Source organism: Neoarius graeffei, chromosome 6 (assembly GCF_027579695.1).
Source record: "Neoarius graeffei isolate fNeoGra1 chromosome 6, fNeoGra1.pri, whole genome shotgun sequence".
Lineage (NCBI taxonomy): Eukaryota > Metazoa > Chordata > Actinopteri > Siluriformes > Ariidae > Neoarius > Neoarius graeffei.
In genome coordinates this window covers 100,432,037-100,454,453 of record NC_083574.1, presented here as the reverse complement: position 1 = coordinate 100,454,453, position 22,417 = coordinate 100,432,037, and the positions used below count along the sequence as shown (strand labels likewise).

The window sequence follows — 22,417 nt, the reverse complement described above, 5'->3', positions numbered from 1 at the left end:
AGGGTGGTGCAGTCTCCTGTCTGTGTCTTGAATGATGAGGCGGGTGACTTCATGCTGGGGGTCGAGGACCACTGGGTGGATGGCATCCAGGTCCAGCTGGTCACTGCAGCGAAGCCTCCCTCCGACCCGAATGAGACACACGGTGTCATCGTACTCTGGGGCTAGAGTACGTAGCCGACTGGTCATAGACACTGGCTTGCCAGCACATAGTAGGTCGAACTCCTCCGGGAAGCTCTCCTGCTGGGCTTGTCTCAGGACTTCTCGCTCCGCATCCCTGTAGTCCTCAGCCGAGACATTGGCCTGGTCAGTGGCCGCCTCATGGCGGGATCGCACAACAGTTTCGACCATGTCTTTGAAGGAGGAGAACCGAGCGGCCGGAGGCGATGAGCTCTGAGTAGTTGTGCTGAGGCAGCAGACTGTAGGTTTCCGCAGCTCAGCAGTGTCTTCCAGCTCTGCTGTGGCAGGTGTTGTAGGCCAGAAGTCAGCCGACTGCTGTAGGAAACCTGGGCCTTCGCTCCATCTGTTGTTGCCGCTCAGCTCTAGCAGCGTCTTGCCTCGCGTGATGTCATCAGCTGGGTTATTGGCCGAGTCCACATACCTCCACACATGGACATCAGTCAGGTCCTGGATCTCGGCTACCCGCGTCCCCACAAACACTTTGTAGCGGCAGGAGTCAGAACGGAGCCAGGTAAGGACTGTGGTGGAATCGGTCCATAGCACAACTTCATTGATGGGCAATGTGAGCTCTCGCTGCAGAAGTGAAGCCAACTGAGCTGCTGTCAGTGCAGCACACAACTCGAGCCTGGGCATCGACAGCTGTTTCTTTGGGGCTACTCGCGATCTTGCAGACAAGAAGGACACCTCCACACGGCCATCAGGACTCTTTGTTCTCAGGTAGGCTACAGAACCGTAGGCCCTTTCGGACGCATCGGCAAAGACATGCAGGTCTCTCTGGCAGTTTGAGATGTCCAGCTCACGGCTCATGTAACAACGGGGTAGGGAGATCTCTGAGAGATGCTGCAGCTCCTCTTCCCATGCCAGCCAGGGTTGCAGCACATCCTCCGGAAGTGAGGGATCGTCCCACTCCCTTCGCTTGTCCCACAAGTGCTGCACTAGGACTTTGGCTCATGTTGTGAAAGGGACAATGAATCCCAAGGGATCATACAAGCGGGCCAGGACTCTGTAAATGTTCCGCATCGTGGGTATGGGATGGTCTGGCATCCGGTACTTGTACCTCAAGGTGTCCGAGTTGCAGAGCCAACGGAGCTCTAGAGCTAGCTCCTGCGGGTCGGCACTGGACTCATTGAGCCATAGCTCGCTGCTCTCCGACCTGGCTTCCCTTGGCAAGTGGCTGATCGAGTCAGGGACGTTACTAGCCCATTGACGTAGCTCGAATCCTCCAGAAGCCAGCAGTGAGGTGATCTTGTCCACGAACTGTTGAGCTTCGTCCACAGAGGCAATACTCTGGAGGCAGTTATCCACATAGAATGACCTCTCTATGGCCACCCGAACATCATCGTCTTGCTGGCTGTGGTCAAGGACGTGCTTCTGCAGCGCGAAGATAGCACAGCAGGGGCTACATGTTGTGCCGAAGGGCAAGACTTGCCAGACATAGGTGTTCGGTGGTTTCTCTGTTTCCAGGTTGCGCCACAGAAAGCGAAGCAAGGGCTTGTCTTTGGGGAGTAGCCTCACCTGATGAAACATGCCCTTGATATCGCTGCTGACTGCAACGGCATGCTCTCAGAAGCGCAGTAGGATACCAATTAGGCTGGAGCTTAGAGTGGGCCCTGGCAGCAGCAGCTCGTTCAGGTTGTCTCCCTTGTACACGAATGAACAGTTAAAGACAATCCTGTTCTTGCCGTTGTGGGACACCATGTGGTGCGGGACGTACCACGATTCTGCTGCACTCTTGAGGTCCTCTTCTGGCACCTTGACTGCGTAGCCGGCCGTCTCCAGCTTGGCGATCTCTGCACAGTATGCCGCTGCACGCTCTGTGTCTTTCAGTAGGCGCCTTTCTGTGCGGCGGAGGTTAGCCAGCACGGCCTCTTTGGGTGCATGCAGCTGTGGCATATTCTTCACCCGTAGGAGTGGAGCAGCGTATCGTTGGATACCATCTACATCGATGCGTGTGGTCTTCTCTTCCAACAGGTGGATAGCATCCTGATCCTGCCTGGAGCGGGTGACCAGCTTCTCACTCCTGTAGGGGAGAACATCCAACTGCCACAATCTCTCGACACTATGCAGGAGCTCAGCAGTGGGGGAGAAGGTTGACAGATGCATGCAGCTCTGTTCAGACGGCTGTGGCTTCCTCTGCAGAACTGGCCCTTGTAGTGTCCAGCCTAACCTCATCTTCACTGCTGCTGGAGTTCCGGGTGGTCCCAGGCGCACTGGTTCCACTGGAGTGACGAGGTGAGGGTGGTCGGACCCAATTAGAAGCAGCGGGTGCACTCCATCTAGAGCCTTGAACGGGATACCTCTCAGGTGCTTGTGCTTTCGTTGAAGAGCCTTCACCGGGTATGAATGCTTTGCCAGACTCAACTGCTCAGCTGTAAAGGCCCGCTGTATCTTGAAGGACTGCTTTGGCTGGTCCACTGGCGAGATGGAGAACGAAACGGTCGTGCCATGTAGGACTCTGAGATCTTGGCGGACTGTCCTCAAGGCCAGGTCCTCGGGCTGGCCTGTGAGCTTAAATCAAATCAAATCAAGTTTATTTGTACAGCGCTTTTAACAATAAACCTTGTCGCAAAGCAGCTTTACAGAATTTGAATGACTTAAAACATGAGCTAATTTTATCCCTAATCTATCCCCAATGAGCAAGCCTGTGGCGACGGTGGTAAGGAAAAACTCCCTCAGACGACATGAGGAAGAAACCTCGAGAGGAACCAGACTCAAAAGGGAACCCATCCTCATTTGGGCAACAACAGACAGCCTGACTATAATATTAACAGTTTTAACAGGTATAACCCTCAACTGTCCTCATGGGGCCGTCCTTCACAGGAGTGGGGCGATAAAACTCCGACCAGACACAGGGCACCAGGATGGATCAAGCAGGTCCGAGGGGCAGAAGAGGCCAGCATCTCAATCCCAGGATCAACATGTAACTCAGAGGGACAGATGGGGGGGGGGGGAGAAAGAAAACATGTTGTTAGGTATGCCCTAAAAATGACAAGTATTAAATCTGTGTGGTAGGCTCGCAGAGACGAGAGTCTTTACATCAGGCATAACACACAATGGCATGTTAATATGGTAAAAAATATATCATGACCTGCTCTGGCTGGATGCTTGATTGGGTGATGGGAGCACACTCCTCAGCAATGATGAGATGCAGATGGGACCCTTAGGACTGGCCAAGACAAGTTTAAGGCTGTGGGCAGCTGCTGGGAGTAGAATGGTCCTCTCTGAACCATCATCGAGAATGGCATATGTCTCCAGGGTGTGAGGGCCATTCCGCAGTAACACTCGAATCACTTTCAGGAGTACCTGATTGCAGCCTGACCGCCTGTCCAAGTACAAGACGTCATTGACACTGGGTGTGCTAACAAAGCAGGCTAGGTTCTTTGTCTCGGTTTCAGACTTGGCATTCACATCGTGTAAGGCATGCAGATGTTTGCCTTTACACCTTTGGCACAGCATCTTCAGACGACACTGGGCGGCCTGGTGCAGTCTGCCACAACGCCAGCATCTTCTGTTGGTTTTGATCCACGCCGTCTTCTGTTCCACAGTGAGCAGCTTAAAGTTAGCACAGTGATCAAGGAAGTGCTGGTTGTTGTTGCAGTAGGGGCAATATGAGGTTTTCTCCGCCTGCTTGGCATTGGAGGGTGGCGTAGCTGCTACTGGGGCACTTTCAGGCTGATCCGTAGTGTGCAAAACGCTAGTGACTTTGGCACCCTTGCTGTCTTGGCGACGGTCAGTCCTAGACTTTGCCTTGCTCTTCTCATCATGGTCCCGAGGCTCACACATAGACTGCTGCATCTTCAACTCTTAATTGAGCCAGTCAGAGAAGTGCAGAAGGGTAGGTATGGTGACTCGCTGCGGGTACAGGAACCTCTTGAACTCTGCCCTCATGTCCTGGGGCAACTTAGACAAGAGCCGGGATACGTGTGAGCCACAACAGAGTTCGGTCTGTCCACTCGTCCCAAGCTGATTCAGTAGGCCCACCAGTGATCTTACTTGGAGTGTGAACCTCTTGAAGCCTTTAGTGTCGCCATGTGCAACGCTCTGGGCGTCCATCAGGTCCGCGATGTACCTGAGTGCCAGCTGGTGTGGCTGTCCGTAGTGCTCTGTAAGGCTGGCTATTGTATCGGTGTAGGGCTGAGGGGAGTTGGTGTATGAATCGGCGATGAGCAGAGTGTCTTCATACTTTAGGTGATCGACCAGTATCTGGAACTTAAAGCCCTCTGTTGCGTCCCTTGGCAGCAGATTCTCCAGTGCATCCTTCAGCCTCGCGAACTCCCTTGGATCTCCTTTGGTGAATGGAGGGATTTTTGCCTTGGGCCCACGATACACTCTCTCCCTCTGGGGGGCAGATATTGGCTCACCAAACTCTGACGCTGATGGCGTGTATGGTAGACAATACTCTGGTGTTAGTACCCTGGGTACTGGCGGTGGAGGTTGAGGCAGCACTGGGCGCGGCTGAACTGGGTGCAATGCCCTCAGGCGTGCTGTAAGCTCTTCCATTAAGTCCTTTACCGGAGAGGCTGGCTGCTCCGCTTCCTCTGCTACGGGAGGTGGAGGCAGTGGCCAGTCACCGTCATCTCCTGGAGGCAACATGTATGCACTGGGTTGAGCAGATGGTGGCGGTGGCGGTCCAAAGGACTGGGACCACTCCCTTTCCTGCTTAATAGGACGCAGTCGTGGATATGGTGCAGGCATATGAAGAGAAGGAGGAGGGGCAGATGGCGGTTGAGACGGTGAGTGTGGCAGTGCAGCGTTAGTGTCGAGTCGCCTGTGCAGGTCCAACATCTGTTGCTGCATTCTCTGGTTATCCTCCACTATCCTATGCAGAACAGCCATGACATCAGGCGCAGCTTCAGTGATGGGCTTACTTCATGGCACAGCAGGTGTGCTCTGGTAAAGGGGGGCGACAGGTTCAGGTAAGTAGACTGAGTGCTGAATTCCTGCTACCTGTGCTGCACCACGCTCTTCCCCCAGAGCTGGAGGTGTGAGAGGCGTCATCCTGGCGTATCTCTCTGAAGCTCCCTCCATGCTATGATAGCGCTGTTGTCCGGGTAAGTAAGCTGCATCATGGGGGGGGGGGGTAGTTGGACCGCTGCAGGGCTGGAAGAGAGACGGCATAGTCCTCCAGCCAGGCTGGCTGCCGCACTGCACGGCGGGGACGCACATCTGCAGGCGGAGGGCTCCTTCTCTGATCTGGAAACATCTTCAATAAATCCACAATGACCACTAAATCCTCGCTGGGGCCTCCAATTTGTTTTGGTGAATGATATGTTCTTTGCAGAAAGTTGTGGCCACTGAGGGGCATCGGTAAGAATGCACAATTGAAGATGTGGAAGATAAGGTTCTTGGGGATTTATTAATAAGAACTCAATAATGACATATTAATTAGTTTGTGGTGTGTGTGTGTGTGTGTGTGTGTGTGGTCGTTCTGAAAGGGAAATAGAAATGACATAGAGGAAAACAATTACTCCTAAGCATAATGACATAAGAAATTAGCATCCATAGCTTTACAGAGAAATATGAATAGCCTGACCTACAGTGAGCTAAACACAAAATGCTCTACTACAAGTTATAAACACAGTAAGTCAAAACGGTACTGTTCCCCCCATAATCTACCAAATAATTACTACGAAAGTCCGTTTTACACATATATCAACAGCATAAGCATGAATATACACAATATCAAGACGTTAGATAAAACATTAAAGACTATAACCTCGCGGTTAACTCGCGCTAAATTCCGCGGTAGAAATTTACCTCCACGAATTATATGAAGCCATGTTTAAACAGAATATCTGTTTTATAAACAGCAAAGTAAGTGTACTTACATTTCTGAATGCACACAAGAAACCAATGGCATAAATCAAGGCACTAAGTAAACCTAGAAACACTGCTGACTCATCAGTCTAAAATGGCGACCTCACCCCAAACTTTTTCTGGAATATTAAAGTGGCAGGCGTCCTTCACATGCCTGTGCGGGAGGAGGCACTCTCTGATTGGCTAATAATAATAATATTAATAGAATAGGTACTCTGGCACAGGTCAGCCCTTTGTAACACTGCATGTCTTTGGACTGTGGGGGAAACCGGAGCACCCGGAAGAAACCCACACGGACACGGGGAGAACATGCAAACTCCACACAGAAAGGCCCTCGCCGGCCACAGGGCTCGAACCCGGACCTTCTTGCTGTGAGGCGACAGCGCTAACCACTACACCACCATGCCGCCCAAAAGAGGCTAATATTACCCAAAATAATATTTACATTTATTTACATTTACGTCATCATTCCATCCTTTACACTTCTATCTTACAAATAAGAAAAGTCACAGCAGCTCATGTGGCAGAGTGTGATTTGACAGATAGGAAAAAGACTTGATTTAGAGAAAAGACTGAACACGTCATTTATATTATAGAACTGCCACTTTATAGAAATTTCAGTGATATAATTCACTCCGGCGGCACGGTGGTGTAGTGGTTAGCGCTGTCGCCTCACAGCAAGAAGGTCCTGGGTTCGAGCCCCGGGGCCGGCGAGGGCCTTTCTGTGTGGAGTTTGCATGTTCTCCCCGTGTCCGCGTGGGTTTCCTCCGGGTGCTCCGGTTTCCCCCACAGTCCAAAGACATGCAGGTTAGGTTAACTGGTGACTCTAAATTGACCGTAGGTGTGAATGTGAGTGTGAATGGTTGTCTGTGTCTATGTGTCAGCCCTGTGATGACCTGGCGACTTGTCCAGGGTGTACCCCGCCTTTCGCCCGTAGTCAGCTGGGATAGGCTCCAGCTTGCCTGCGACCCTGTAGAAGGATAAAGCAGCTAGAGATAATGAGATGAGATGAGAGATAATTCACTCCTGCTGAGAATAAATTCACCAGCAGATGGCGCTCTCACATAGGAATACACATAGGAAGCTTGCAAAGAGCTGACATCAGAACGAAGTGTTGTCAATGAATGAATGTCCGTGAATGAGAGCGCTATCTGACCTGTTGCATCTTTGTGTATTCCCAACAGGCAGGGCCAGAGTGGGCCCTGTTTTCAGTCCGGGAGTTTAATTCACGGGGCTCCACTTAAAATTGGATGGTGTGTGGCCGCGTGTCTAATCCGCATATACATTTATCTGTGTCACCAACATGTCCCAAAGTTCCTTAGTGAAAATATTTGAAAACACATCCAAAGGACATGCATCTTCAGAAATCGGCATCTTCGGCCCGGGTGTGGGAATGAACTTTTACGTCGGGGGCGAAATCCAGCTGACTGCCACTCCAAATAGCAAAGCAGCGAGTATGGCTGATTGTTTTGCGTTATTTAAGACGAATTACACAACACATTTTTAGTCACATAGTCTTAAAATAACGAAAGCACCCATCTCGCGTGCATTTGAACCAATGCTTGTGCATTACATGCCGCATACGCCTCGAAAATAATGGCAAATCAACAATGCTGGGTACTCAGCAACCGGCAGATAAAGCGTGAGGGCGCATTAGGCAACTCAAAAATGGTTGAATGAAATGTAGGCTAAAGCAAGTGTTCGATTCTGCTTAGAATATTGGCATACGCATACACCTCTTCTAAGTTATATATTTAACAACAATTATTTAACATCAAATATGACTTCTAGGCCTATGTGTTCATAACCACAATGTGCGCACGCCTGTGGAAATGCACGGTGTGACAGCGAGATGAAATAGGCTGGATGAGGAAATAACGCGCAACAGCACATTTGGGACCTGTTCATCTAAAATTGTTAATAATGTAAAGCAATGTCCGGTTCTTCTTAGAATTAAGACATACACCACATCTATACCATGTAAATTGCGAGATTTCACATGACATCAAAAAGCTGAATTGACATCGCAAACTATCGACACATTATAGGCCTAGCATAGACTGATAAAATCGACAAACAGGGTTATCATACTCCATATCTTTCGTAACCTACCAGCTGGTCTTGAGAACATATCTGTCAATTTGGCACATTTTGCTGCCACCTCCTTCCTTTTTTTAAGCTTCGCGCTTTCGGTTCCACCTGGCCTCTTTCTGCCCTCCTTCACTGACGCGCGCTGTTTCGCGCCAATGTTGTTTAAGTTCCCCACAATACAGAGGAGGAGTCTTGGACCAAACCAACTGCAATAGAGGGGAGGGGAGAATTTCCTTATTTGGTAGCGCCTATTTAATCTGCTGCGATGCTGTCGGCGTCTGGGCTGCCATGTGAAAATGCAGAGTGCAGTTGAATTGATGATTAATGCAAGAATAAGATCAGTGACCAAAATTAGTGAAAATTATTTTCCCCATGCTCCAAGCAGGCCACCATTGATGGTTTGGGCCGGGGATGGTCCCGGCTAAATATAGGGCCACCCCGGCATTGCCAACAGGTAAATACACTCAAAACATAATTCTGTAAACAGTAACACTTATAGGAGCGCAGATAGCGGCCTGTGTAATGGTTGTAATGGGATTAGCAATGAGTTTTCCTGTCAGTTGTTTGTGGTGCAGCGAGGGCGGCCAGTTAACGGTCACCAGTGAAGCCACTGAGTGTTTGGTACAAAATCACCTGTCAGCTAAATGAGGAATGCAGTTTGGAGATGGATATGTAATGTATGAGGTTTACTGTGAAATGTGCTGGTAATGAATATGTTTACCGTAGCCTAAACATGCTAGTAATGAATAGTGCAGGTAGTTGGGTTTGGTTCTGTGTTTCCCTCAGCCCGAATGAACGAACGTTAGCTAGCCTAATGCTAATCGCGATTGCTAACTCTTAGCATTTAAGCATTACAGTAGAGGGAACTGGTCTGTATGTGGTTGCTGAGGGAAGGATATACCAAGACACGATTGTTCTTTAAAGTGTTGTGTGTCACACTATTTCTGTATCTATTTTATTGTTATTCCCTGTTGAGTGAGAAATGTAAATCGCACAACCCCCCCCCCCCCCCCCCCCAAAAAAAAAAAAAAAAACACACCAGTCTAAATCAGGACAACCAGTGTTCGAACTACGGGGGTACTTGGGGGATCCGAGATCCCCTGAAACAGACATGAGATCCCTTAAAAACGTGATTTGGGAAATGTTGGATGGTCTCTAAAATATTGGCAAAATGATGTTTATTGACATAGCAATCGTGTGTAATGGGAAGCATTTGCATATCCGAAGTGTTGTGTTTACATCAAAGATAAAATAAACCAATATGACAACGACTGCTGCTGCCAGGTTGGTTGTTGAGTAGCCTGACCTGTTTTTTTTTGTTCTTGCGTGTGGTATCATTGTTGACGCGAGGTTGTTTTTTGAACATGCCAATGCGGACACGATTTCCCCTGATGAGTTATGACTTCAGATGCGATGCGTGTGTGGAGATGTGGAGTCCGCGTGATATGTGCGTAAGAGAGGCTTCTCGTGTGTTTGGAGATCCGCGCTCCGAGACAAGCGCAAGCACCCCCCAGGGAAAAAAAGGGACCCCCCGAAAATATCGGCATAGTTCGAACACTGAGGACAACCATCACATAACTATAACTATAAACATTTTAGATCAACTATTTTAACTAAATGGGCTATAATAAATAAGCCTGCAGGCAGCCACGGCGGGCTGCCTCAGAAAAGTAACCATTTGTCCTACCTTAACTCGTTTTGCTTTTTCTGCCTCCTTTTTTGTATTTTTGACCCTGCGTGTATTTTCTTTCCTTTTCTGAAAAACCGATTTGTGTCCAGACATTTTGTTCTGCTACCAACGAACTAACTCGTCAGGTCTCGTCTCTCGAGTCCGCGATGAAGGGCAACAATTGATACATTTTTACAAACAGCCAATAAACAGCCAATAGGGAGGTTGCAACGTTCAGGCTCTCCTTTGCTCACAGACACTCAGTAATGCACTTATTCTCTGTCTCCTGGCAGAAAGCTCCTTGGTTTGCTTGTGTCTCAATCACAGCTGGTATTCTGTAGAAAGACTTCTTTTCACCTTTCCCATCAGCTTTGTTGGAACACCCTAACACAGCACAAAAGTTTACCATTGTAGGTTTATGATGAATCAAGTGCCTTGTGGGTTTAAATTCCGCGCGCTGCCGTTATTTCCCCCTAATCACGAGTTTGTTGGTCTTCCAATATGGCGCAGGGTTTGTTTACTTCCGGTTTCCGGTGACGTCAGTGGGAAGGGTCTATAGTAAGGGACCAGAACGTGGCATATGATCAGTTGTATGTTAAGTAACACCTATGTTATTATTTACAGTTAGTATGGAATCCAATATGAAAGAGCTGACATCAGAACGAAGTGTTGCCAATGAATGAATGTCCGTGAATGAGAGCGCTATCTGACCTGTTGCATCTTTGTGTATTCCCAACAGATGATATTTCATTAAATATGTTACTCCAGACCACAGTGTCATTTTTGGGACCCGTAACACTCACAAAATACACTGAATTATCAGTCTAGTGATTGGCATAAGGTCCAAATAAGTCAGAAAAAGGCAGCATGCAGCTTCAATAAGTGTGTGTGTGTGTGTGTGTGTGTGTGTGTGTGTGTGTGTGTGTGTGTTCTGGGGTCAATGTAATCACTGAACAATACTCCCTTAGTGTACATGGGAACACTTGGATAAAAGGAAATCAGAATTAAAAAAATTTATTAACAATTTTCAACTCTGGTCTCTTTTCTTTTTTTCTGTCCTGATGGACTAAATGCCGTTTCCTTTCTGCAGACTGAGGAACAGCGTCAGTGAGAAATCCTGCACTGCTTTGGCTTCAGCTCTCTGTACAAATCCATCACACATCAGAGAGCTGGATCTGAGTGGGTGTAAACTGGGAGACACAGGAGTGGAGAAGCTCTGTGATCTACTGAAGAAACACGAGTGTAAACTGGAGACACTGCGGTGAGTAACTCAGTGATGAAACACACTAAGTTTTATAATAATGCAGAACAAGGGCACCTGCTAGTGGGGGGACTGGTGAAGATAAACTGCCCTTTAGGTGTGAATGAGTGTGTAAAAGTGTGTGTGCATGGAGCCCTGCAATGGACGGTACATTAAAGAAAACCATCCTGTAATTCAACACAAGTTTTCTGACAGTAACACACACTGGCTCAGCACTAGTAAACAGATGTAAACAGCTGTAAACATCTGTCAGCACTAATACTGAACAGACGGTGAAAACTTGGTTTAAAAACTGTCGTTATTTTTCAGTTTTAAAAGAGGCTAATGTTACCCAAAATAATATTTACATTTTATTTACATTTACTTCATCATTCCATCCTTTACACTTCTATCTTACAAATAAGAAAAGTCACAGCAGCTCACAAAATACACTGAATTATCAGTATAGTGATTGGCGTTGTTAACTTTCAGATATAAGACATACAGTTTTGCATGTTTATGATTTTTGTTGTGTTTAATTAAGAGTGATGAAAGGTAAGAGTGATGAAAGATGGAAATGGAAATGTGCTGACAAACAAAGAGAGTGTATTAAGAAGGTGGAAAGAGTACTTTGAGGATTTATGAAATGAGGAGAATCCAAGAGAGAAAAGGTCAGATTCGTTGGAGACAGCAAATCAGGAAGCAGAGTCGGTTAGTAAGGATGAGGTGAGGGCAGCCATGAAAAGAATGAAGACTGGGAAAGCAGTCGGACCAGATGGTATCCCGATTGAGGCTTGGAGATGTTTGGGTGAGACGGCTGTGGAGTTCCTAACGAGATTGTTTAATAAGATCTTGGAGAATGAGAAAATGCTGAATGAATGGAGAAAGAGTGCACTAGTTCCAATATACAAGAATAAGGGAGATGTACAGAGCTGCAGTAATTACAGAGGGATGGCGGCGCGCACACACGCAGCGGCTCCTCTCTGTCCCGACAGAACGGTGTTTTCGTGTTTGTGTTTTAAAACAGTGTGTATCTGTTCGTCTTTGTCGCGTCCATTAGTTTCAAGGCGCACATACTCCCGTGAGTTTCTGCTCGACAGCCACAATCCCACCAAAAGGCACGTGAAAACAAGTGCCACACCCTCCAGCAGAGCCACCGCGATACCACCGGGCAAAATCACTCGGAACACCACGCCATGGATCCACAAAGCGAGCACAGATGCACCGTCACGCCGAGTGCTGGTATGTCCCAAACCGCCTGCACAGCCGCCATGACGCCACCGAGCAACATCGCTCCGAACATCACGCCAAGCCCTAAATCAATAATAATAGTTATGAATAATAGCAATTATTATAATTTTATTATTAATAATATATTGTTTATAATAATAATCATAATAATAGAATTACACCATAATTTAATTCCTAGCATATAAAAAATTACATGCTTGAATTTTTCAGATTTTTCTATTCCATTCAGATTTTTTTTTTTGCAGTTTGTTGTAAATATCTCATCTCATCTCATTATCTCTAGCCGCTTTATCCTGTTCTACAGGGTCGCAGGCAAGCTGGAGCCTATCCCAGCTGACTACGGGCGAAAGGCGGGGTACACCCTGGACAAGTCGCCAGGTCATCACAGGGCTGACACAGACAACCATTCACACTCACATTCACACCTACGGTCAATTTAGAGTCACCAGTTAACCTAACCTGCATGTCTTTGGACTGTGGGGGAAACCGGAGCACCCGGAGGAAACCCACGCGGACACGGGGAGAACATGCAAACTCCACACAGAAAGGCCCTCGCCGGCCCCGGGGCTCGAACCCAGGACCTTCTTGCTGTGAGGCGACAGCGCTAACCACTACACCACCGTGCCGCCCTTGTTGTAAATATCTACCACATATTACAATATCAGTAGACATTTTATATTTTGGTTCGAGGAATGAGATGCGACCTTTGACCTGGATGTTCAAGTGGTTTCAGTGTCAATTGCCTGTTGATATTTATGGGTAAATGACAAAACTAGAAATTAATACAAACAACAACGAATGATTAACAAAATATGATCTACGAAAATCCTTAGAAAGTGGAACAGAAAGAGTTTCTGACGCAGGTTAAACATTATCAGTTCATTTGTTTACAAACATTAGAATTACTTCCCCATTTACGTAAACACCAACATCCATATATTTATATAAAAGATATTTTGTCCTAAATATAAGTCTATGGAAAACAAATTTTAAATAAAAACTGTTTTGTTAGCTTAATACCACATACTGATTATTTTCTATAAATATTCATCTGGATGTCGATAATTGTGGAACAGTGTCACGTGATCTGATACACGAAGTAATCAGGAATCAACTCTTTTTTTTTTTTTTTCAGTGGAAGTTTGAGGAATTATTCATGCACAATTTACGTATTGAAAGTCTTCTACTTTTGCGACGGCCAAAAGATCGTTAAGGTGTCGATAATTGTAGCCGCCGCTCCAGTCTGATACTGTGCTGAGTTACATGTACTTGTCAGGGTGCAGGCACTTATGGATGCAGTTGCAGGGGAGAGCGGGTGCATCGCGAACTGTGAACAAATCCAAATCGGGAAACTAGAAACGTAGTCAGGGACAAGCAAGAGTCAGTCATTCGGCGAACAGGATATCACAGATAAGGCGAGAAGACGAAGTCGGAAGTAAACGTAAACAGAGTTCAATAACGGGAAGTCAGGCAGATAGTCAAACGGCTCAGTAAAGTCAGGCACAGGGACACAGAACAATACTTCACAAATACTGAGAGTGAGAGCTGAGCTTATATAAAGAAGGTGATAGCAGGTAGACTGGAGACAGGTGATGTTGTTAGAACTCTGGTGACGAGGGTCGCTGTGGATCTTGGGAAGTGTAGTCCAAAGCGGCCATGTGTGGAGGCTGCTCTGAACTCAGGTTTTCAGCGCCGTTACTGACAGTACTCCTAAAAAAGTGTCCAGTCCCACCATCTGATACCATGTGATGCAAGTTGTAGCACTAATGAAAAGATTAACAGGAAATTACTGTTCTTGATGCACTAAAATGATGAACGCTCAAAGCAAATCAGATTGAAAACCATTAAATATCAGGAGGTGGAGCTATCACACCTTCCTACAATCCAAGTAACGCAATAAAAACATCTTTATTGTGTATAAACAGTGTATTAAATAGAGAGGACGGCTGAGCTGAGCACACAGAGCAGTATTGGCGAGTAGATCATTAAAAATGAGCACAAGCCGCTGGGAATTGAACACATACAAAGATATTCTGAGTCTGGATTATTAACGCGAGCGGGCCGAATAAATAGTGTGTGTGTGAATTACTAATACACTGAGTACTGAGACACACACTTCCTTTTGTCAGGGTCGATACCTTGCTAGAGAGTCATGGTTCAGTTCTCCCTCACACTATCGATTAAATATACTGTTTAATCATCAAAACTCATCAGGAGTTCATTCTGAACAGGATATGACAGCAACCAGCACAAAGAGAGTGAAACAGTCGTGACGCTGTGGTCGTGGTAATGCCGTGAATATTCTGTGTACAGCAGTGATTTTCTGTCTTACAGCACAAACAGTTTTGTGTTTGTGTTCATGAAGGGCTCAGTGTTTTATGAGTTCCTCTGATATTTTCAGCTTTCAGGTGGGGATGGGTCAGGATTTTCAAATATTCACATCCTCATTAAAATATAAAAAATTGAATAGTTTGTCATCATTGTCTTTCAAAATATATTTTCCCTTATTTTTACTGGCACCAGGTAAAGTTAACATTCAATCTCTCTCTCTCTCTCTCTCTCTCTCTCTCTGTTCGTTCGCATGTTGGGGCGGTGTTGGTGGTGAATCATTCTTTAAAGAATGGTCGAATAGTATTTTTGTTTGAAATGTCTCTCCCTCCTTTCAGGCTCAGTGATTGTAACCTGACAGAGAGAAGCTGCTCAGCTTTACACACAGTTCTCAGCTCTGAATCCTCCAAACTGACTGAGGTGGATCTGAGCAGTAACCATCTGGAGGACTCAGGAGTGAAGCAGCTTTGTGTTGGACTGGAGAGTCCAAACTGTAAACTGGAGAAACTGAGGCGAGTTCATCTCTCCTATTGGGTCGACTTGATCTGAAGAATTGCTTATTGCAACTGATACACAAAGAATAAAGAGGAAAATAATTACAGAAATGTTTATTTTTAGATCTGTATATATTAGCGCATCTCAAACAATTAGAATATCGTGAAAAAGTTCATTTTCACCGATATTCACTGAGCCTGTGACTCATTGTTTTATTGTAAAATACATCTGATTATTTTTTTTTAAATATTGGAAAAAAAAGTATTTCAAACTTCAAAAGCGACAAGTAAATGTAATAACTTTGCAGCGCAGACTTGTGTCACTTATTTAAGCCGAGTCACATAAAATACTTTGTTTTGAAATCGATAAAATAAATCACAATTCCACCTTACCTTTGAATAGTTTTAGACCAAACTGCGTATCATCTTTAGTGCTTTTAGGAACAGCATTTTCTTTCATCATTTGTAATTCTTCCTCACTTACAGTGACAAAGTCTATTATTGCAGGTCTATTATTGCTTACATGAGCTCAAACAATTCTGACATAACAGCCTCTCAAGACAAGAAAGTCAAGACTCTCCAGATAAAGTGGCGCCTGGAGGGTCTCATATTAATGCGCATTGTCACACCTTCAATGCTAACACACTGCACCTCAGAAATCATGCAAAAGAGCTTGCATCAAGAATGCAAGAACACAAGATTGACATGTTTGGTATCCAGGAGCATAGGAGAGTTCACCCAAGTGAAGAGCTTAAGTTTGAAGTAGTTGAAGATTTTCACCGAGTCACATCTGTATGGAGAGAAATAATCACAAATTCATCCCAAGGAGGGGTTGGACTAATGCTCAGCATTAGAGCGAGAAAGTCCTTCTGAAGCATAACCTCTGTCTGCAACTGTATTTTAGTTACTGAATTTAAAGGGAATCCTGCTTGTACAGTCATACTTTGTTACTGTCCACACTCTGGACTCAGGAGGATAGGTCCACCCTGACTAAAAGCCAACTAGACTATATCATTGTCTGAAGAAAGTGGTGGAACAGTGTAATCAATACTGAGGCTTATAACAGCTTCAGCGCAGCGGGCTGAGACCGTTGGGTCATCAGTATGAGTTTTAGGCTCAGCCTACACCAGCCAAAGACAATCCCTGCACCAAAGATTGACTGGAAGGCCTTTGCGGGAGATCCTACACTCCAAGCCCAATATACCATCGAGGTAAGGAATCATTTTGAGGCTCTTGACCTTGAAGAAAGCTCCACTGACTGCTACTCCAGATTTATTGATGCGAACAGAGAGGCAATGAAGCTTTTACCAACTGTTAAAAGCATCAAGGAAGCAAGAGCCTCTGACCACCCTAGCATACAAACAGCGAGGAAGGCAGTCAAAGAATGTCAAGTCAAGTTTATTTGTATAGCGCTTTTAACAATAAACATTGTCGCAAAGCAGCTTTACAGAATTTGAACGACTTAAAACATGAGCTAATTTTATCCCTAATCTATCCCCAATGATGAAGCCTTTGGTGACGGTGGCAATGAAAAACTCCCTCAGACGACACGAGGAAAAAACCTCGAGAGGAACCAGACTCAAAATGGAACCCATCCACATTTGGGCACCAACAGACAACATGACTATAACATTAACAGTTTTAATATGAAGTCAGTTTTGTTGATGTTTTAAACTCTTCACTGATGGAAACTTGAGTGCAAAACTGTTCATGACAACTGCAGTCCTAAAGTTAGCAAGTCAACTGTAGTCCTCAGCCATAAAAGCATTACTGTAAGAGTCCAGAGCATCCTCCAGGTGTGACTTTCAACTGTCACATGGGGCCGTCCTCCACAGGAGCGATGTGATGAGACTCAAACCAGACACAGGGCACCAGGATGGATCAGGCAGGTCCGAGGAGCAGAAGAGGTTCAGCATCTCGATCCCAGGACCAATATGTAACTCAGAGGGACAGATTTGAGGGGGAGGAGAGAGAGAGAGAGAGAGAGACAGAGAGAAAACACAGGTTGTTAGGTATGCCCAATGTCACCTCAATAAGTAGGAACAGTATACATATTGCACTGAGTACAAGCAGGGACTCCGGCAACTAACTATGACAGCATAACTAAAAGGGGGAGAGCCAGAAGGTAACACAGGCATGAGGGAGCCCTGGGACATAAAGCAGCAGCCACTACACCATCAACAAACTCGAGTGAGCAAGCGAGTGGGGGACTGACAGCATCCATACATCCCAGTTTACCAAAACACTGTCTGAGGATCCTCCAGATCTACTCCTTTACTTCATAAACACCATTAACACAAGGCTTGACTAAACATATGTTTTCAGCTTAGACTTAAATGCTGAGACTGTGTCGGATTCCCAAACATTACTTGGAAGGCTGTTCCATAACTGTGGGGCTTTGTAAGAAAAGGCTCCGCCCCCTGATGAAGCCTTCACTGTACGAGGTACCAGCAGATAGCCTGCACCTTTTGATCTAAGTAGGCATGGTGGGTCATAGAGGAGCAGAAGTTCACTCAGGTACTGTGGTGTGAGACCATTCAGTGCTTTAAAGGTCAACAGTAGTATTTTATAATCAGTAATAAATTTGATTGGGAGCCAATGCAGTGTGGATAAGACAGGGGTGATGGGGTCATATTTTCTAGTTCTAGTAAGGACTCTTGCTGCTGCATTTTGAACTAACTGGAGCTTGTTTATGCACTTCTTGGGACATCCAGACAGTAAGGCATTACAATAATCCAACCTGGAGGTAATGAAAGCATGAACTAGTTTTTCCACGTCATGTAGTGACATTAAATTTCTTATCTTAGCAGTATTTCTGAGATGAAAGAAAGCTATCTGGGTAATGTTATCAATGTGAGTTTCAAATGAAAGACTGGGGTCAATAATCACTCCGAGGTCTTTTACTGCTGCACGCGAAGAAACAGAAAGGCCATCCACACTCCACAACCTGAAAAGAGTTTGGACATCCAAGTTATCAAGAGGGTTAAAAGCCAGGATATTCACAGCAGCCATTAAATCCATCCTGCTCTATGGCTGGGAGGTCTGGACCCTGACCACTCCCCTTACGAAGTCCCTGGACAGGTGTTATACAAGAATGCTGAGGGCCATTCACAATATCAACTGGCAGCAACACATCACCAATCAAGAATTGTATGGAGACCTCCCTAGGGTCTCAGAGAAAATAGCGGCAAGGCGACTCAGGCTAGCCGGCCACTGCTTCCAACATCCAGAGATCCCAGTATCTGTAATGGTATTATGGGAGCCCACACATGGCAGAAGATGCCCTGGGCGGCCACTCAAAACAGTGGTGGATGTCCTCAAAGAAGATGCTGGAGTGGTCGACACCACTGAATTGAGGACCCTAATGATGGATGTAGAGGAGTGGAGAGTCCATTATTACAGTGGTGCTTGAAAGTTTGTGAACCCTTTCTATATTTCTGCATAAATATGACCTAAAACATCATCAGATTTTCACACAAGTCCTAAAAGTAGACAAAGAGAACCCAGTGAAACAAATGAGACAAAAATATTATACTCGATCATTTATTTATTTATTGAGGAAAATGATCCAATATTACACATCTGTGAGTGGCAAAAGTATGTGAACCTCTAGGATTAGCAGTTAATTTGAAGGTGAAATTAGAGTCAGGTGTTTTCAATTGATGGGATGACAATCAGGTGTGAGTGGGCACCCTGTTTTATTTCAAGAACAGGGATCTATCAAAGTCTGATCTTCACAACACGTTTGTGGAAGTGTATCATGGCACGAACAAAGATTTCTGAGGACCTCAGAAAAAGCATTGTTGATGCTCATCAGGCTGGAAAAGGTTAGAAAACCATCTCTAAAGAGTTTGGACTCCACCAATCCACAGTCAGACAGACTGTGTACAAATGGAGGAAATCCAAGACCATTGTTACCCTCCCCAGGAGTGGTCAACCAACAAAGATCACTCCAAGAGCAAGGCGTGTAATAGTCGGCGAGGTCACAAAGGACCCCAGGGTAACTTCTAAGCAACTGAAGGCCTCTTTCACATTGGCTAATATTCATGAGTCCACCATCAGGAGAACACTGAACAACAACGGTGTGCATGGCAGGGTTGCAAGGAGAAAGCCACTGCTCTCCAAAAAGAACATTGTTGTTCGTCTGCAGTTTGCTAAAGATCATGTGGACAAGCCAGAAGGCTATTGAAAAAATGTTTTGTGGACGGATGAGACCAAAATAGAACTTTTTGGTTTAAATGAGAAGCGTTATGTTTGGAGAAAGGAAAACACTGCATTCCAGCATGAGAACCTTATCCCATTTGGGCCTGTTTTGAAGCATCTGGGCCAGGACGGCTTGTCATCCTTGATGGAACAATGAATTCTGAATTATACCAGCGAATTCTAAAGGAAAACGTCAGGACACCTGTCCATGAACTGAATCTCAAGAGAAGGTGGGTCATGCAGCAAGACAACGACCCTAAGCACACAAGTCGTTCTACCAAAGAATGGTTAAAGAAGAATAAAGTTAATGTTTTGGAATGGCCAAGTCAAAGTCCTGACCTTAAGCCAATGGAAATGTTGTGGAAGGACCTGAAGCGAGCAGTTCATGTGAGGAAACCCAACAACATCCCAGAGTTGAAGCTGTTCTGTATGGAGGAACGGGCTAAAATTCCTCCAAGCCGGTGTGCAGGACTGATCAACAGTTACCGGAAACATTTAGTTGCAGTTATTGCTGCACAAGGGGGTCACACCAGATACTGAAAGCAAAGGTTCACATACTTTTGGCACTCACAGATATGTAATATTGGATCATTTTCCTCAATAAATAAATGACCAAGTATAATAATTTTTGTCTCATTTGTTTAACTGGGTTCTCTTTATCTACTTTTAGGACTTGTGTGAAAATCTGATGATGTTTTAGGTATTATGCATATTTATGCAGCAATATAGAAAATTGTAAAGGGTTCACAAACTTTCAGGCACCACTGTATGCCCGACTGAGGTCGATGTTGTAGTAGTAGTAGTATGGTGACAAAGCGATTGGCTGCCATTTTGCCACATCACTCGAGGTGATTATCATTCCAGGTGACTACCTCATGAAGGTGGTTAAGATAATGCGAATAGTGTGCAAAGCATCAAGGTAAATGGTGGCTACTTTAAAGAATCTAAAATATCACACATTTTGTTTTTTAACACTTTTTATTTTCAGCATAATTCCACATATGTTCCATTTGTTATTTCATAATTTTGATGTCTTCAGTATTGTGTTTAATATAATATTATGAATAGAAGTGCCATGTTTTCCAGTGTGCCAAATAGCTTCTTAATTCTAGATTGTTTTCTAAGATGTTCACCCTTTTTATTCTCGATCCTCTTTGGCAACATTTTACACAGACTTTCAGACTGCAGTATAACAGAGGAAGGATACACTGCTCTGGCTGAAGCTCTGAGACTAAACCCATCATCCCACCTGATAGAGCTGGATCTCAGAGGGAACGACCCTGGAGCATCAGGAGTGAAGCTGCTCACTGATTTACTCCAGGATCCAGACTGTAAACTAACAACACTGAGGTGATTCTTCTATAAACTAACACAATTATATAAATATTAAACATAAAGGAATGCTGTACAAAAACTTTGATAGTTTCTTTGAAAAAAAAAAAGGATAAAGTTGATAATTGACTGTAATTTATGGTTTATTCGACTGGTCCTAATTTTTTCCCAGTGTGTTACAGACATTGGGCACTATCATTTAAATTTATAGAGAAGTCATCAGGAAATAAGCAAAAGCAGCCACACTGTTCTGGTTAATGTGGGTCTATTATTCTGGAAACACCAAGTACAAAAACATTTTACTTTCTGCAGTTTGTTGAAACGTCCTGCTGCACAAGAGGCCTGGACTTGGCTAAATTCAGTTTTCGATGAAAACCCTTTACTCCTAAAAGAGCTGGATCTGAGCATGAAGGAACCAGGAGACTCAGGGGTGAAGAAGCTCTCAGCTCTACTGGAAGACTCTCACTGTAAATTTCAGAAAATTCGGTAAGTATTTTTATTTATGCATCACTGTCAGCTGAGTTTTACTCACAGAATGTTTTCTAGTGGGACCTGCCATTAAGGATGACCCAAGTATGCACAAATATATTTTTAATTATAGATTTGTTTTTTGTTTTCTATAAGTGCTGACATAACATAAAATATCCTGTGTTTCTCCAAAGAAACCTCATAGTCCTTCTAGAAACACCTGGGTTCTGTTCCATCACTGGAAAGTGTTAAGCTCCTGAAACTAGAAAGGAACAGAAGAGTAGAAATGATCAACACGTTTGACCTTTTCAAATAAATCACTTGATTTAACCACTGAGACATAACAGACAAGACAAATTAAAAGAGGAATAAATGAATAGAATGATGTTAAAAATAACCTCTAATGACCCCTTAGGACCCAGATGAACCCAGAATATGGACTTCAGTGCACATGAAAATAAAATGTCTTGTGTTTTCCATAATATCTGCACAATGAAGTATTAAGATTGAGTATAAGGGTGTTTTCACACTTGGTCCCTTTCAGCCATCTAACCGAACTCAGATCGATGACTCAGCATTTTTTGCGCATATGTGAACACTCCAACCGTACCCAGACCCCTTTAAAGTGAACCGAACTGAGACCACCTCAGGAGGTGGTCTCAGTACGGTTCGCTAAAAATCAACGGTACGGTTCGCCTAATCTGCGCATTGTGAACAAAAAGCGCACCGGGTTCACTTCGCCTTTTTCACTATAGTTTAACCTTCTTCGTTTGCCGTAGTTGGTCACGTGACTGTAGCAGGGAAACTCAACTTCCTTTTGGAACTTACCACAGCCGCTTTACAGTTCTCTGAACATAATTACTGACTGATGTGTCGGCCACAATAATATAACTATATTATAAATATATAATATTATATATATATATATATATATATATATATATATATATATATATATATATGAGTGATTCCACGCTTATGGGTACTGAAATGGGGACATGAACTTATTCACCTAAAACCATTTCTTTTTTTACCATCAGGTCACAAAACATGTAATCTTTAATGAATGATATGTTAAAAGATAACTTTAATTTTCTGAGATGTAATAAAAACATATTTTGGCATATTTATATGCCAAAGTCAAGCCTATGAGTTCCAAAATGATGTCTGTTACATTACTTCTGTTACGATTGTCCATCTCGCGTCTGTTACAAATTAATTACAATCTAGCTCTATACCATGTTAATCTTATTGAAAGAATGTGTATGTTTATTCTACTACACATGTTTATTAATTATATTTGCTAAAACATCACCTTCCTATGTTTCAAAAAGTAATTCTACATTG

At 44.6% G+C, this 22,417-nt stretch overlaps 1 protein-coding gene across 1 annotated transcript in view; it reads left to right on the top strand.

The window, feature by feature from the left end:
- Nucleotides 1–22,417, top strand: part of LOC132888460 (uncharacterized) — a 180,585-nt gene that overhangs the window by 99,373 nt on the left and 58,795 nt on the right. The window contains exons 19-20 of the mRNA XM_060924506.1: nt 20,444–20,620; nt 20,915–21,088. Coding sequence (XP_060780489.1) covers nt 20,444–20,620; nt 20,915–21,088 — 351 coding nt within the window. The remainder of the gene's footprint in view (nt 1–20,443; nt 20,621–20,914; nt 21,089–22,417) is intronic.